General features: G+C 36.5%; 1 protein-coding gene across 4 annotated transcripts in view; it reads right to left on the reverse strand.

Moving 5' to 3' along the window:
• Nucleotides 1-7135: 7135 nt before the first annotated feature.
• The window catches only part of NGLY1 (N-glycanase 1), a 67561-nt gene continuing 59193 nt past the window's right edge, over nucleotides 7136-15503 (reverse strand). For 3 of the 4 annotated variants that reach the window (XM_017893410.1, XM_017893409.1, XM_017893411.1), the window contains 2 exons: nucleotides 8220-8397; nucleotides 7136-7831 (listed from right to left, as the gene is read on the reverse strand). In XM_017893410.1, coding sequence (XP_017748899.1) covers nucleotides 7656-7831; nucleotides 8220-8397 — 354 coding nt within the window. In that variant the 3' untranslated portion in view covers nucleotides 7136-7655. The remainder of the gene's footprint in view (nucleotides 7832-8219; nucleotides 8398-15503) is intronic. The other variant, XM_017893413.1, reaches the window with a different exon arrangement.

Raw genomic sequence — 15503 nt, forward strand, 5'->3', positions numbered from 1 at the left:
TTGACTAAAATATATACAACACAGTACATTCCTTTAGAGACAGTCACAAACTCTAACATGTACAGGCAGGTAACTTTCATGAGTAAAGTGATTACAGGTGAAAATGAATGAATCAATGTGTAAATAAAATCATTCAACCAATTTAGTCCATGTTGGATTTTATAACCTTGGTAGACAAGGGAATAGAAGAGTACTTCTCTAGGAACACTGGTGTAAGTCTTGGGGTAAATGGTGACTGACGCTAGGCTTCAGCACAGGAGCCAGAGACAGGGATGTGGGGTTTATGGTGAACAGGAAGTATAGGTCCTATGCTGGTCCTGTTTTAAAGGGGGCATGGGTATAATCAGGCTAAGCCAACTGCTTCCATACAGGAATTATAAACCACAGTGTTGTTACATGATCCAATTTTTCACTATTAGCCAAAAAAATCCAGATTTTATGTTAATCTACTAACTTTTAAATGTTAAAAAACCTGGAGATGTCAAAATGTGAATTATCATATATTGAAAGAAATATTACACAGCTGTACAAAGAATGAGGAAGCTCTTAAAATACTGAGGTAGCATGATTTCCATGAAATACTAAGTAAAAAAAGGCAAAGTGCAAAACAGTGTCTGAGTATAGAATAGTGTCTACAGTGATGGAAAGGAAAAGAAATGCTTTTTGCTTTTATTTTCAAAATGGGAAAGATGGAAGAATAAATCCAAGCTAATAAATGTGGTTACCCATGAGGGTGGGGTGGGTGGAAGAAGGAAACACAGAAGAAAACAGAGTTGGAGACAAAACTTCTGCACTTTGATACACAGTTTTGACTTTGGAATTGTGTGTATGCTTTATATAAGAAGGAAAAAAAGAATATCACCAAAACAAATGAACCTAAGTACTGAGCAGGGAGTGAAGGTCTGAAGGTCTGCGTAACTGATGCCCAGGAACTCCATGGTAAAGCTCATGGTTGGCATGCCACGCTCAACACTTATACTGTCCCACTGTCAGCCCTCCCACCCAAGGGAAGGGTCTGGCAAAAAAATATGTCATCAGTGAGAAAACCCAGGCCAGTTTCCTGTTATTATCAGTTTAGTCCTTAATTATAAATATAGTGGATCAAACATTTAAGGAAAACATAAAAGAGAACCAAGGTGAACAATGTGATACAATTCAAGAGAAAATAGAAATATTTCAGTAACAAGAGACTTCTAGAATAGTTCTATTAGTAATCTCAAGAGCTAGAGAAGATAATACAATCAAGTGCAAGCTGATGTGAAGAAAAGCAATCATAAAGAGTTGGATATTGGCTGGGCGTGGTGGCTAGAGCCTGCAATCTCAGCACTTTGGGAGGCCAAGGCGGGCGGATCACGAGGTCAGGAGATCGAGACCATCCTGGCTAATACGGTGAAACCGCGTCTCTACTAAAATACAAAAAAAAAAAAAAAAAAAATTAGCCAGGTGTGGTGGCGGGTGCTGTGTAGTCCCAGCTGCTCAGGAGGCTGAGGCAGGAGAATGGCGTGAACCCAGGAGGTGGAGCTTGCAGTGAGCCAAGATCGTGCCACTGCACTCCAGGCTGGGAGACAGAGCAAGACTCCATCTCAAAAAAAAAAAAAAAAAAAAAAAAGAGTTGGATATTAAATATGACTATCAAAACAAAGAACCCATCCAGTAGAAAGTATGAATGTGCTTACTCAATTTTACATATTGTAAGCATATTAACATATAATTATATATAATACATATACATAGAAAATTTAAATACAAAATAAAATGGCCAATGAATATTTAAAACTGTTTAACCTCACAAGTAAACAGGGAAATATAAGTTAAAACTAGATACTTTTCACAATTCAGAATGGCAAAAGTAACGTTGCTATTTTGGTAATCTAATGATGTATAAACAAATCACTCAGAAACAATGTCTTAAAAAATCATGTATTATCTCTCATGGTTTCTGTGCATGCATGAGGAATTCACTAGTGGTTTGGCTGGGCAGTTGTGACTTGGGGTGTCTCATTCCCATCAAGCTACAGTTTTTAAAGGCTTGACTAGGGTGGGAGAAACCACTTCCGTAACTGGCAAGTTGGTGCTTGCGATTGGAGGCAGGCCTCGGTTCCACTCCACAGATCTTCTGGAGTGTCCTAGTAGCATGGCAGCTAGCTTCTTCTGAGAGACCAGTTCAAGAAAGCCAAGGCTTTTATGTCCTAGCCTCGGAAATACCACGATTACTCACTATATTCTATTGGACACATGGGCTAGCTCTAATTTAGTATAAAAGGGACAACCCAAAGGGTATGGAAGCTAAGAGGCGGGGATCTCTGGTGGATGGCCACCACAACTGCAATATTCAGTTTCCGTAAGAATGGAAGGAAATCCGTGTCCTCAACCACTACTGCTGGATGTGTAAATTATCTTTAGAGGGCAATTTGACAGTAGCTAGTCAGATTTAAAATGCACATATCTTGGCATGTATTTTATGTAAAATAAATACGTACAAGGATGCTCACTGTAGCAGGGCTTTTAATAACCAAAAAAAAAAAAAAAAAAAAAAAGTGGGGAATCTAAATATCTGTAAATAATAGAATGGATAAATTATGGAATACTGTGAAGCAGTTAAAAATAAATGTAGCAGATCCATGACTGACCAAGGAATGATTTCTAAGACACATTGTTAAAAAACAAGCGGGAAAAGGATATACTTCCATTTACATAAAAAACACATGAAAGCTGTATATGTTTGTGTGTATACATATATAGACATGAAAATCCACAGGAAACCTATGGAAGGACACATGTAAAATTTTTGGCAGTTAACTTGGAAAATAATACAGAGCATGGGAAGTGGAGGCAGCACTTTTACTTTATAATATTTTGTTATATCGTTATAAAACAATTTTGTTATTCCCAGAGCAAGTCTCAACTTCTGAGTCTGTTTTCACTGTGGCTTAAGAAACAGGAAAGGGATGTTGGACACAGAGCCACTAAAATACTGGCTCCCACTTAATTCTTCAGTTTCATCATCTATGAAATGGGGATAAGATACAGTATCTACTGTACAATGCCATCTTGATCAAATGAGACAATGAAAGTCGTTGGCACTTATGAAAAACTCAAAAAGTGGTGACTGTTGTTTTAGGTGTATTCTAAATCTCTTATCAGAAACAAAACAGTGTTTTGGTCAATATGCAGAGTGTAACTGAATATATGCTAAGAGAAATAAAACCAATCATGACCTGTATTGGTTTCTTCTTCTTCTTCTCCCAAAAGTATTTAAGGAAGGTGTGCTACCTGGATCTGCTATTAGTTTATGAAGAGTGTATCTGCTGGTACTATAAAATCAAAATACAACTTATTGTTGTAGAGAAAAAAAAAATCTTTAGAAAAGTTTAACTATGGTTAGAAAAATCAATTTCAATTATAACATCTTCTCAACTTAAACATTTCTATTAAAGTTTCTATATTTCAATATTAATACCTTCCAATTTCAATTGTAATACCTTCTCAACTTGAACATTTCTATTAAAGTATAATAACACCTACTAAAACAGCAACCCACTTACAGGTCTCTGATTCTATATAACCTTGCAACTAGATGTAGAAATGAATCTTGCCTACACCACTGATTCATTGAATTGTCAGGACAGGTCATTTACCTTCTCTGGGCTTGAGTTTTCCTCATTGAAAAGTAAGAAATCTGGGTTAAATTATCTCTAACAACACTTTCTATCTCAAAAGTGTTCTATGACAAAGTGTTCTCTGGCCCTCCTTTAATCAGAAGCACTATTTTCCTTGTAAATCGATCAAAGCATCAGATGTACTTCTTGTTCACCATGAGAATGTGGTTTCCAGCAAAGGACTTTCTTAAAAATAAAACACTGCAATAACAAGCTGGGTCTGTGGAATTCATCATGATGGGATCTGACCTGAAACCAGGGTATAGATTATTTTTAATATGCAATGGCAGTGGAAAACTTATTAATCATAAGATCCTAAATAAAATGTACCTTAATATTGGTCACGCACTGAGGGGTTTGTACTATCTGCATTTTGCCTAAGTTACTTTTGCCTTACCAGTTTACTGTCACTCAACTTTTCACATTATCAAGAACTGTGTTGTCCCATACCTTCTGTACCATTTCCAAACTTTTCTGTATAATAAAATATCTATTAACATATGGGATAGGCTCTGGGTTGAAAAATCTCATGAAATACATTTAAGAAAAGTGTTTTACATTTAGGTCTTTAATCGATCTTGAGTTAATTTTTGTATAAGGTATAAGGAAGGGGACCAGTTTCAGTTTTCTGCATATGGCTAGCCAGTTTTCCCAGGACCATTTATTAAATACAGAATCCTTTCCCCATTGTTTTTGTCAGGTTTGTCGCAATGGTTGTAGATGTGTTATTTTTCTGAGGTCTCTGTTCTGCTCCATTGGTCTGTATGTGTTTTAGTACCAGTACTATGCTGTTTTGATTACTCTAGCCTTGGAGTATGGTTTGAAGTCAGGTAACATGATGCTTCCAGCTTTGTTCTCTTTGCTTAGGTTTGTCATGGCTATACGGGCTCTTTTGTAGTTCCATATGAAATTTAATTTTTTCTAATTCTGTGAAGAATGTTAATGGTAGTTTGATGGGACTAGCATTGAATCTATAAATTACTTTGGGCAGTATGTTCATTTTCATGATATTAATTCTTCCTATCCATGAGGATGTTAGGTTTTTCCATTTGTTTGTGTCCTCTTATTTCCTTGAGCAGTGGTTTGTAGTTCTCCTTGAAGCGATTCTTCACAACTCTTGTTAGCTGTATTCCTAGGTATTTTATTCTCTCTGTAGTAATTACGAATGTGAGTTCATTCATGATCTGGCTCTCTGCTTGTCTTTTGTTGGTGTATAGGAATGCTTGTGATTTTTGCACACTGATTAAACCTAGGCAATACCATTTAGGAAAGAGGCATGAGCAAAGACTTCATGACGAAAATGCCAAAAGCAATTGTAATAAAAGCAAAAATTGACAAATAAGATCTAATTAAAGAGTTTCTGCACAACAAAAGAAATTACCATCAGAGTGAACAGGCAACCTATAGAATGGGAGAAAATTTTGCAATCTATCCATCTGACAAAGATCTAATATCCAGAATCTACAAGGAACTTAAATAAATTTACAAGAAGAAAACAAACAACCCCATCAAAAGGTGGGCAAAGGATATGGTCAGACACTTCTCAAAAGAAGACATTTATGCAGCCAATAAACATGAAAAAAAGCTCAACATCACTGATCATTTGAGAAATGCAAATCAAAACCACAATGAGATACCACCTCATGCCAGTTAGAATGGTGATTATTAAAAAGTCAAGAAACAATAGATGCTGGTGAGGCTATGGAGAAACAGGAATGCTTTTACACTGTTGGTGCAATGTAAATTAATTCAACCACTGTGGAAGACAGTGTGGCGATTTCTCAAGGATCTAGAACCAGGAATACCATTTGACCCAGCAATCCCATTACTGGGTATATACCCAAAGGAATATACATCAGTCTACTATTAAGGCACATGCACATGTATGTTTACTGCAGCATTATTTATAATAGCAAACACACGGAACCAGCCCAAATGCCCATCAATGACCACTGGATAAAGAAAATGTGGTACATATGCACCATGGAATACTATGCAGCCATAGAAAGGAATGAAATCATGTCCTTTGCAGGCACATGGATGAAGCTGGAAACCATCATCCTTAGCAAACACAGGAACAGAAAACCAAACACTGCATGTTCTCACTCATAAGTGGGAGTTGAACAGTGAGAACACATGGACACAGGGAACGGACAACACACACCGGGGCCAGTTGGGGGGTGGGGTACCAGGGGAGGGAGAGCATTGGGACAAACAGCTAATGCATGCAAGGCTTAAAACCTAGATAAGTTGATAGGTGCAGCAAATCATCATGGCACACATATACCTATGTAACAAACCTATACGTTCTGCACTTGTATCCCAGAACTTAAAGTAAAATGAAAAATATGTACATATATTGAAAAGTATTTAAAAAAAAAGTGTGCAACTACCTTTTCTCTTTGACAGTTCAACTCTGTAACAACAAAAAACATCTGAACTCGAATCATTTTTTCTATTTAAAGCCACAGTAAAAGAATGCATCCATTCAGTTGAGTTCCTACATTCTAGTACCATCTTTATAAAACTGCTTGAACAGTTCTAGGTTTTTTCATGCTGGTTAACAGGATCAGCCCATATGATCATCAAAATACTCACTGTGCCAATAGCAGACACCACAAGACAGGTAAGTGTCAAGTCCTTCCGATCTTAAGTACTTGGCCACTATAGGTTAAAATTTCGAGACTGAGAGTTCCAGAAAACTTTCTTATATTCAAGACATATTAATAATTTCAGATGCATAAACTACTTCTCTTGAAATATAACTTTTTAGCACAAAAAGATTCTCAACAGAGTTTTACTGCAATTGTAAAGCAAATATAAGCTGGGAGCAATGGCACATGCCTATAGTCCCAGCTACTTGGAAGGCTGAGGTGAGAGAATCGCTTAAGCCCAGGAGTTCCAAGCAGCTTAGGCAACATAGCAAGATCTCATCTCTAAAAAGAAAAAAAGAATAAATATAAGACCTTTGTTTCAGGATCTTAATTATATATTTTATAATACATGTCACGTTCTATTGAGTGGCACAGGGTGAGACTCTGAGTATGTCTTTTTCTTGTATAAAGAGTTGAGAACTCACTTTGCAGAACAGCACAAAGGAATCTGGAGGCTTGGGGCTATGTTTTTCACCACTGCTTCTTCCACAGTGCTATCACAATGCTTTGTACATAAATGCTTAATGTTCACTAAACTTAATTTGAGAGGTTATACAGAACATACACAAAAACTCTTGATACAATATATAGATACTGCAAAATATAGTTACATATTTTCAAAATCAATAATATTTTATTCAATGAGGTAGATAAAAATATAACTCAAAGGTAAGGCATTTTCAAAATGTCCACGTATTATGGAATTTAAAATGTATCCTAATTTATGTTGTCAATGTTAAATGTTTTCATAACTCATATCTATTCAAGTATTTTCAATGTTTAGAAAAAAGATTTTATGAGCCAAAACAAAACTAAAAGATGTAAGGCAAAATAATTCATTTTATTTCTTAAATGCCTGCATATTTATAATCATATAAATTTTCATGCATTATATAATTTATGAGATACTGTACTTTCACATTAATTAAAATTAAAATATTAGGAGACTAATTCAACCACTTCTGAAGAAATGAATGGCTGATCAGAATATGTCAAATTACTATCATAAGCCCAAGATTTTATCATAATCATGAATAGCATTTAATCACGAATATCATTATTTAACTTTTAAAACTATACTTACAGTTTTTAGATTAAAATCCCATATTGGGTCAATGAGACTTTACTCCAAATTATAGTCACATATGGAAGAAAGTTTTTAATTCAATATTTTATTATAGTCCACAGTATAAAGATAATTTTCATGAGGATTACATGATGGATAGCTAGCAAAAGAAATATGCTAGCACAGGGTGGTAATGCCAACTAAGCATGCACTGAACCAACAGACTACTTTAGTAAGTCTTTGATTATTGCTAGCTTTTCTATAATGTTTAGGATCTCAAAGGTCACTAAATTTTATAATTATCTCCAAACAATTTTCTTCATGGTCATTTAAGCTTTGTCTAAACAGCTGGGTGTGTTGCCAAGCGACATCACCATCTCCTCTGCTTAATTCTGCTTCCAAAATAACTTCAGTGGCACCAGAAAAATCAGCATAGGAGTGAAGATTGTTATCTGTTAGAGGGGAAAAAAATTAACATTTTGCTTTTGGTAATTTAAAGAGCACAGATCATTTTGAAATGCATTTTATATAGGCTGATGTATAAGTTAAAATAAACCCTTAAAAATAAATACAAATTATTTTTTATGGAAGAAATGCATCCTTTGAAACAAAGAAATGATTTTTTTCCTTGCGTTTGTATTTCACAACAGAAAACATCGGCCTTTCTGTTACAATGAGATCACACAGGTTTTATTTAAAATTTTTTTTTTTTTTTTTTTTTTACTGAAATAGTATCAATAACTCTTGGATACAAAAAAGAACTACATCTCAAATAAGTACAAGTGGTCTTCAGAGTGCTAAATATATATTTCATGATTAATTCTCCAGCCAAATGCTTACCGCCTGTCAGTTCTACTCGTGCTGTATCAGATCGCAATTTCCATTCTATTGTTCCAGTTTGAAAAGTTTGACTAGTTGTTCTAATAGAAATGCTATCGATTTTTAGGCCAACCGACCCACACTCAAACTTCCAGGAAACATAAGCAAAAGATGATCCTTCCTTTCGGGCCAAATATACCTATAAGGAGTAGGGATGGGGAGAAAGGAACTGTCAGAAATAATGAAATAATACAGAAAACAAACTTAGTGAAGAATATTACTATCACAGGGTAGTATGTACAAGTCGTTATTTAAAAACTAACTTTTCCCTGTTGAAAAGGTTCTTAACTGCTAACATTTTTTTTTTTTTTTTTTGGCAATTTTTCCCGTGGCATCTTTTGCCCTAGAAGAAAGGTATTATTTGAATGCAGATGTCCCCAATAAGTGCAACTCTAAAGGACTGCCTACTAACCAAATTTTGGTAAATCATATTCTTTTATATTAAGACAACTTTTTAAAATGAGTTTTATGATTAATCCTGCTGAAAATAAAGAATCCTTTTAAATGCAACTACTCCTTAATTTTTATTTCTTTTCTAAGTCTGGATTTTCATATACGTTTTCCTAGCGTGACGTGGTATGCTGTAGCCTCTAAATCGAGAAAATACCTCAGCCATTGTTAGTTTAAACTAACAGTTTAAAAGGTGATATCCGTGCTCACTTCTCTAAATGGCATGCTCCCTGTTCCTTCATCAATACCCTTTAGCACATTAAATGTATACTATTTAAGGCATCTAAGCCTACCGGCTGCTTCCAGCTCATTCCCTCTCATACTTCTATCTACACTCCTCAAAACATTGCCATGAAAACTGGCATCCATAGCCTTGGTGTTTCACAGGTCACTCTATTCAACCATGCTCAAACTCTTAAGACTCTGACTCTTCAGTTGTTCATCCCTTATGTCTGAATTCCCACAAAATTCTATGTATTTGTTTGAAATAATTCCTGGAAAGAAACCCCTTCCTCACTAATACTGCACTTACTACTACAGTTTGGACTTTACACTCATCTTGCTGCAATTGACTACTGCTGTGCAATTCCAATTGCTCTGATCATATTTTTATTTTCAAGTGTATTATTTTAGACACAGGGTCTCACTCTGTCACCCAGGCTGGAATGCAGTGGTGTGATCGTAACTCACTGCAGCCTTGAACTCCTGGGTTCAAATGACTCTGTTGTCTCAGCCTCCAACTACCATGCCTGGCTAATTAAAAAAATTTTTTAGAGGCAGGGTCTCACTTTGACGCCTGCCTCAGTCTCCTGAGTTGCTGAGATTACAGGTGTGAGCTACCGTACCTGGCTCTGATCAGGTTAATGTTTTAAAATCCCACTCTCTTTATGTCATCTGCCTGGTCTGAAAGGTACAGCAAGTACTTGATTCTTACATTAAGTCTAATCTATTAGCTTTAAAAATCCTCCACAATTAGGCCGGGCATGGTGGCTCATGCCTGTAATCCCAGGACTTTGGGAGGCTGAGGTGGGCGGATCACGAGGTCAGGAGATTGAGACCATCCTAACACAGTGAAACCCTGTGTCTACCAAAAATACAAACTATTAGCCGGGCATGGTGGCGGGCGCCTGTAGTCCCAGCTACTCGAGAGGCTGAGGCAGGAGAATGGTGTGAACCTGGGAGGCAGAGCTTGCAGTAAGCCGAGATTGCACCACTGCACTCCAGCCTGGGTGACAGAACAAGACTCCATCTCAAAAAAAAAAAAAAAAAAAAAAAAAAAAAAAAAAAAAAACTCCACAATTTCATCCCACTTTGAATTGCCAATGCTCCTTTATATTTTTGTATACTATACTCCTTGATATTGCCCATATTCTGACCTACCTTCATCAAATCATAAGCTCTCTGGGGGCACAGTTTCTGGATTCATAAAAGCATTTAGGGCCAGGCACGGTCACTCACACTGGTAGTAATCCCAGCACTTTGGGAGGCTGAGGCAGTCAGATCACTTGAGATAAGGAGTTCAAGACCAGCCTGGCCAACATGGTGGAACCACGTCTCTATTAAAAATACAAAAATTAGCCAGGCATGTTGGTGCACACCTGTAATCCCAGCTACTCGGGAGGCCGATACATGAATACTGCTTGAACTAGGGAGGCGGAGTGCAGTGAGTGAGATCGTGCCACTGCACTCCAGCCCGGGTGACAGAGCAAGACTCTGTCTAAAAAAAAAAAAATACAAATAAAACATTTAGTAAATATTAAGTATTAAAGATCTGTATGCAAATATGTATATATGTATATATTCATATTAGACTTGATCTTTTTAGGAATATCTAACTCATACTCTAGCTCAGGGGAAAATAGTTGAAAGTACCATATAAAACACATCTGCATGGAATATCCTATTACATGTACTATTCTGTATTCTGGTCTTTACTCATCAAGTAAAAAAATCAATCACCGATAGTACTCTAATCACCATTTATTTGACAACCAACCTATAGCTATTTTTCTTCCAGCTGTGCCCATTAATTTAATCTGAAAAATTTTAGAATCAGTGAGTTAGAGATTATGTAACAACTGAGCAATCACTCTCCAAAGAAAATGATCTTAAACTACTACTTAAACTAGATATGTATAGCCAACTGTTGTTTGTTGTTGACAAACCTAGACGTGGAACTGTCAATTGCTCCACTCAAGTTTGGATAACGTCACTTATAACATCCTCCAGAGTTCATATATGTTCCTACTGCATGCTCCTCCTAAAGCCGTTTGTAAGGAGGACGTGGGACTCAGGACTCCACCGGTGGTCCCTGAGAGTCATTAGTTTCACCCATCCTAAACTATTAGACATCTGGGTTACACACAGGTTAATCGCTCCTTTAAAGGAATGGCTACCAAAGGGGGACAGCTGGGAAAGAAGAGCCAAACAGAGAGGTTACTGGAAGAAAGGTGAATTAAAAGAACTAAAAGACTTGAGGAAAGTAATCTTAAGACATAAATATTAATAGATATACTCAAATTTATATCTCAATATGCATTTCTGTATCTTGTATATTTTCAGAGCTCACTAGATTCAAATGTTCCTCAAAAGTGTGGGTATAAAACATGATAGGTTGAATTAGGTTAACTCCAAATGTAGCTTACTCCAATAACTGCCTTAATTACACTGTGTGGGTCTGGGTCAGAACTGTAGTTTTAACTGTAAGAGAAGGTTTATAGTAGCTGTTGAACATGCCTGACAGCATTTATTAAAGACTTAAAATTTTCAGTCCTAAAGGCATCATCAGCTTTTAAGACTAGAAAGTTAAAGAATAAGATAGAGTTCATGATTTAATACTTACATGTTTAAACATTCAAACATACTATGAGCAAAATAAAAAATGTCTCATGTTAAAGAAACAGTATATGGAGACCAAACACCCTATTTATACAGAAAATTCCTATTATCTTTTTTACACAATATATTCTGTCAAAGACTCACTTTTAGAGGTGGTAGAAAGTTACCAAGAATATGTATACTCAGTTTGGTAAATTAAAATGTGCCAATAGAATTTATAAAAAACCTCCTAATCTGGTCCTGTCTATGTATAATACCAACACAATCAGTAACTATAGTTTATTTAAAAGGAAAAAAAAAAGCAAACATTCACTTGTTTAATGTAGAGAAAAATTTTTTTTACAACTATTGATTGTTCCTAACATCATGAGTTATTTGATAGACACATTTTTGCCTGTTGGCTGAAAATTTTTTTTTAAATTTATTGTGTGCATTCTATAAGCTTGATTTTGTAATTTGTAGGTCTCTAAAAGGTAAGTGTTGCTATCCTACTTTAGCAGGAGTGCTAGTAAAGTCAGAAATCATGGAGGTTTTCTCCCGTATTCTATATATACCACCCCAACCCTCCTCCCACCAGTGACCCATCCTTGCTCCTTTTTGATGTCTGTAAGCACATATGGGCATATACAACCTTTGGGTGAGAACAAGACCTGTGTGTCTAGGGTTTAGGCATAAGCCATACTATTCACAATGTATATAAATAGAACTTGTCCTTTGGGTTGTGGCTGTAACCACTATTTTCAGGACTGAGAACAATTTGCATGTTGGCTTCTTTATGTAATTAATATTCTATAGAAGATCTTTGCTCAAAGATTTTTTGATTACTACATGTCAGGCTGCTATGGCTCCCTAGGGGTTCAGTTTGTACTATATTGTTTGAAGCTCTTCTTTAATACATTCTTAAAATTATTGTTCTACTTAGGCTGCTAAGGTTCACTCAAATTAAGTTCACCATACAGCAGGCACCCTGAAGGTCATCATTCCTACAGATATAGAGCAAAGCAGTTGTATTTCAAGGGATCTTAAATTGTTGCTGGTAAACTGGTACTTGCAATGAGTCTTATTTTTGGTTATTCCATTTTATCTCGAAAATCAAACATGAATCCACTCCTAGTTCCCACTGTATTTAAATATTTCTGTGTATACTTCCAATTTATTCCATTTGTAGAATCTGGATAGAATATTTAAGATTTCCATGTATACTTCCAATTTACTACATTTGAAATAGGAAACTTTCATGGTTTCCTATTACATAATAGCAAGGTAATTAAAGTCCCTGGGACCTGACAATTATTTACCTCTCTAGTCTCATTTCTCACTATTCTCCTTCATATTCTCTACTTTTCACTCTTTCCTGAATACACCAGATGTCTCTCACCTCAGTGCTTTCAAACACACTATTTCTCAGGTCCCCAAACAACCTCCCCTTCCATATCCTATCCTCATACTAAGAAACTCTCCCCTCTTCCTCCTCTCCAAAAGCCAACTCAGATATTACTTCTTCTGCAAGGCCTTCTCTGACTCAGTGTGATACTATGATATGTGTGTGCGTATATATATCTCTCCAGATTTTCATTCATGGTTCCTGGCTCATAACTCCCATAGCCTTTGTTATTTCTAAGGCAGGCCATGGAAACTAAAAATACAATCTCCCCACAACTTTCTGTCGTGGTGCTGACCATAAAGAATTTATCTGACCTACCTTGTCTGATTGTGGGTCGTAACACCCCTATTTCAGAAAGTGTCCTGTTCCATACCCTGGAGGTGGAAATGCTGCACAGAGACCAAGAAGAATCTGAACAGATAGGCTTTGCTGGTTTTGTCAGGCTATTAGTATCAGATCACACCCTTTTTGTCCAAACATATTTCTACACTGTTGTCATGGTTATGAAAATCCAATGAAGTCTCCACAAAAGGTCTATGAGAACAGCGTTTGGAGAACTTCTGGAGAGCTGATCACATGGAGGTTCCTAGAGGTGGTGCACCTGGGGAGGGCAGAGGGGCTCCATGTGCCTTCCTATACCTTGCCCTCTGCATCTCTTCATCTGTATCCTTTGTAACATCCTTTATAATAAACCAGTAAAAGTGTTTCCCTGAGTTCTGTGAGTCACTCTAGCAAATTAATTGACTCCAAGGAGAGAGTCCTGATTTACAAACTGGAGGTTGTGACTGGTTTCTGAAGTGGGGAGGGGACAGTCTTGGGGACTAAGCCCTCAACATTTGGGATCTAATGTTATTTCCATGAAGATTATGTTAGAATTGATTACATTAGAGGTCACTCAGCTGGTTCTGCTACAGAATTGCTTGCTTGCTTATTTGGGGGAACCCACCCCCCACATATTTGGTCACAGAGGTCTGAGTTGATTGTTGTAGAGAGAACAGAAAAAATATATATATATTTGTAGAGCAAACAAAAAACAAAACAAAATACTTGGAGTATGAGGTTTTTTCACTCAGATTCAGGGTGTCAGTGGCTCTTGTTTCTGTCTTCTTTCTCTCAGTATCATAAACAAACACATACTCTTCTACCATTTACCCCGTTAATCTAAACGGTTGGCCCATACATGTCTTTCATTTACCAGCTGATATGCACCTTGAGGCTTGCCTCTTAATTCACCATTACATCTGACTGCCAAGCACAACACTTGACAATGTGCATATTTGCTAAGTGTTGAATGAATTCTTGACATAATGCCATGCACCCGCCCCCTCCATCAAAATGCTAAAATGACTGTAGTGACAAAGAGAGAGATAAAACTGATCAAAACCAAAAAGTATCTAAGACCATCCAAAGAACACTCAACAAAGTGAAGTTTTTACAGTGCTCTACATAGCCCTAGGGGTGATGCAGAATTTATGCCACATACATTCTTACATTCACCAATCTTTACTAAACACTTACTATGTATTGGGTACTATGCCAGATGTATGAATACTGAGAGTACAAAAGTGAGTAGAAAAAGACAAGGTCTCCCCCTGAGAATTGTTTACAATCTAATGTAAACATTATTACAGAAAGAGACAAATAATTTATTCTCATACCTATTTGTTGAATACATGTCATGAAACAGAGGTACATGGTACAAATGAACCTATAAAGAGGGAAATGGATTCAGTTTGCTGGGACCTGAGGGAGTGAGGCTTGGACCAAGTGGCAAGGTTAAGAATACATTAATCAAAAAAGAGAAGTACAGGAGGTTCTGTGAAGAAGGGAGACGGGGCAATATATCTGCAATGCAGAGAGCAAGGGGTAGCATAGTGCAAGGCAAAGCCAGAGAAGAAGGCAAGGAGCAGATTTGGAAAAGACTTGGACCCATGTCTTACTCTAAGAGCACTCAGTTAAGGATTAAGTTTTTGTAAATGTTTCTTTAGCAATAGCATGGATCACAGCTTTGAAAGGATTAGGGCAGATGGAGATTAGCAAGGAAGCTATTAACACTGCTTTTATCAAGGTGTTATCACTTGCCTCCCAAAAAGCATACTGGCTTTCTTGATTTAGTTTTTATATTCTTTTCAATTCAGATATTATTGAACAATGCTATTTGCTAAATAGCAAATTTTAATCTTTGTGCTCCTGGGAGGATACCTCTTTGAGAGGTAAAGAATCTGTTCTAAAACTCTGAAAGGCTGCATGTGATCTGTCATGACACCTGGTTGGAGATTACCAAGAAAAAGTGTGGTGAAAAATACATTTACTATTCAACAGAGCTAGAAAATCCCTAATTGGAAGCGTACTAGTACAGAACCAAAAATACTGATTTAGATGGAATACCCAAGTTATAATGACAATTGTTACTTCTGAGTTATCACTGTCTACAAGATTCTAGTATTTTTCTTCATTTGATACTAAATATATGTAGCTAGAAAGAAACTCATTCAACTTAAAAAAAAATGGTATCTTCATAGAAGTATATCAAGGCATAAGCTTTACTTGAATAGGGGTGTGTTTTCTATTTA

This window comes from Rhinopithecus bieti, unplaced genomic scaffold (genome assembly GCF_001698545.2).
Source record: "Rhinopithecus bieti isolate Rb0 unplaced genomic scaffold, ASM169854v2 scaffold_23460, whole genome shotgun sequence".
Taxonomy (NCBI): domain Eukaryota; kingdom Metazoa; phylum Chordata; class Mammalia; order Primates; family Cercopithecidae; genus Rhinopithecus; species Rhinopithecus bieti.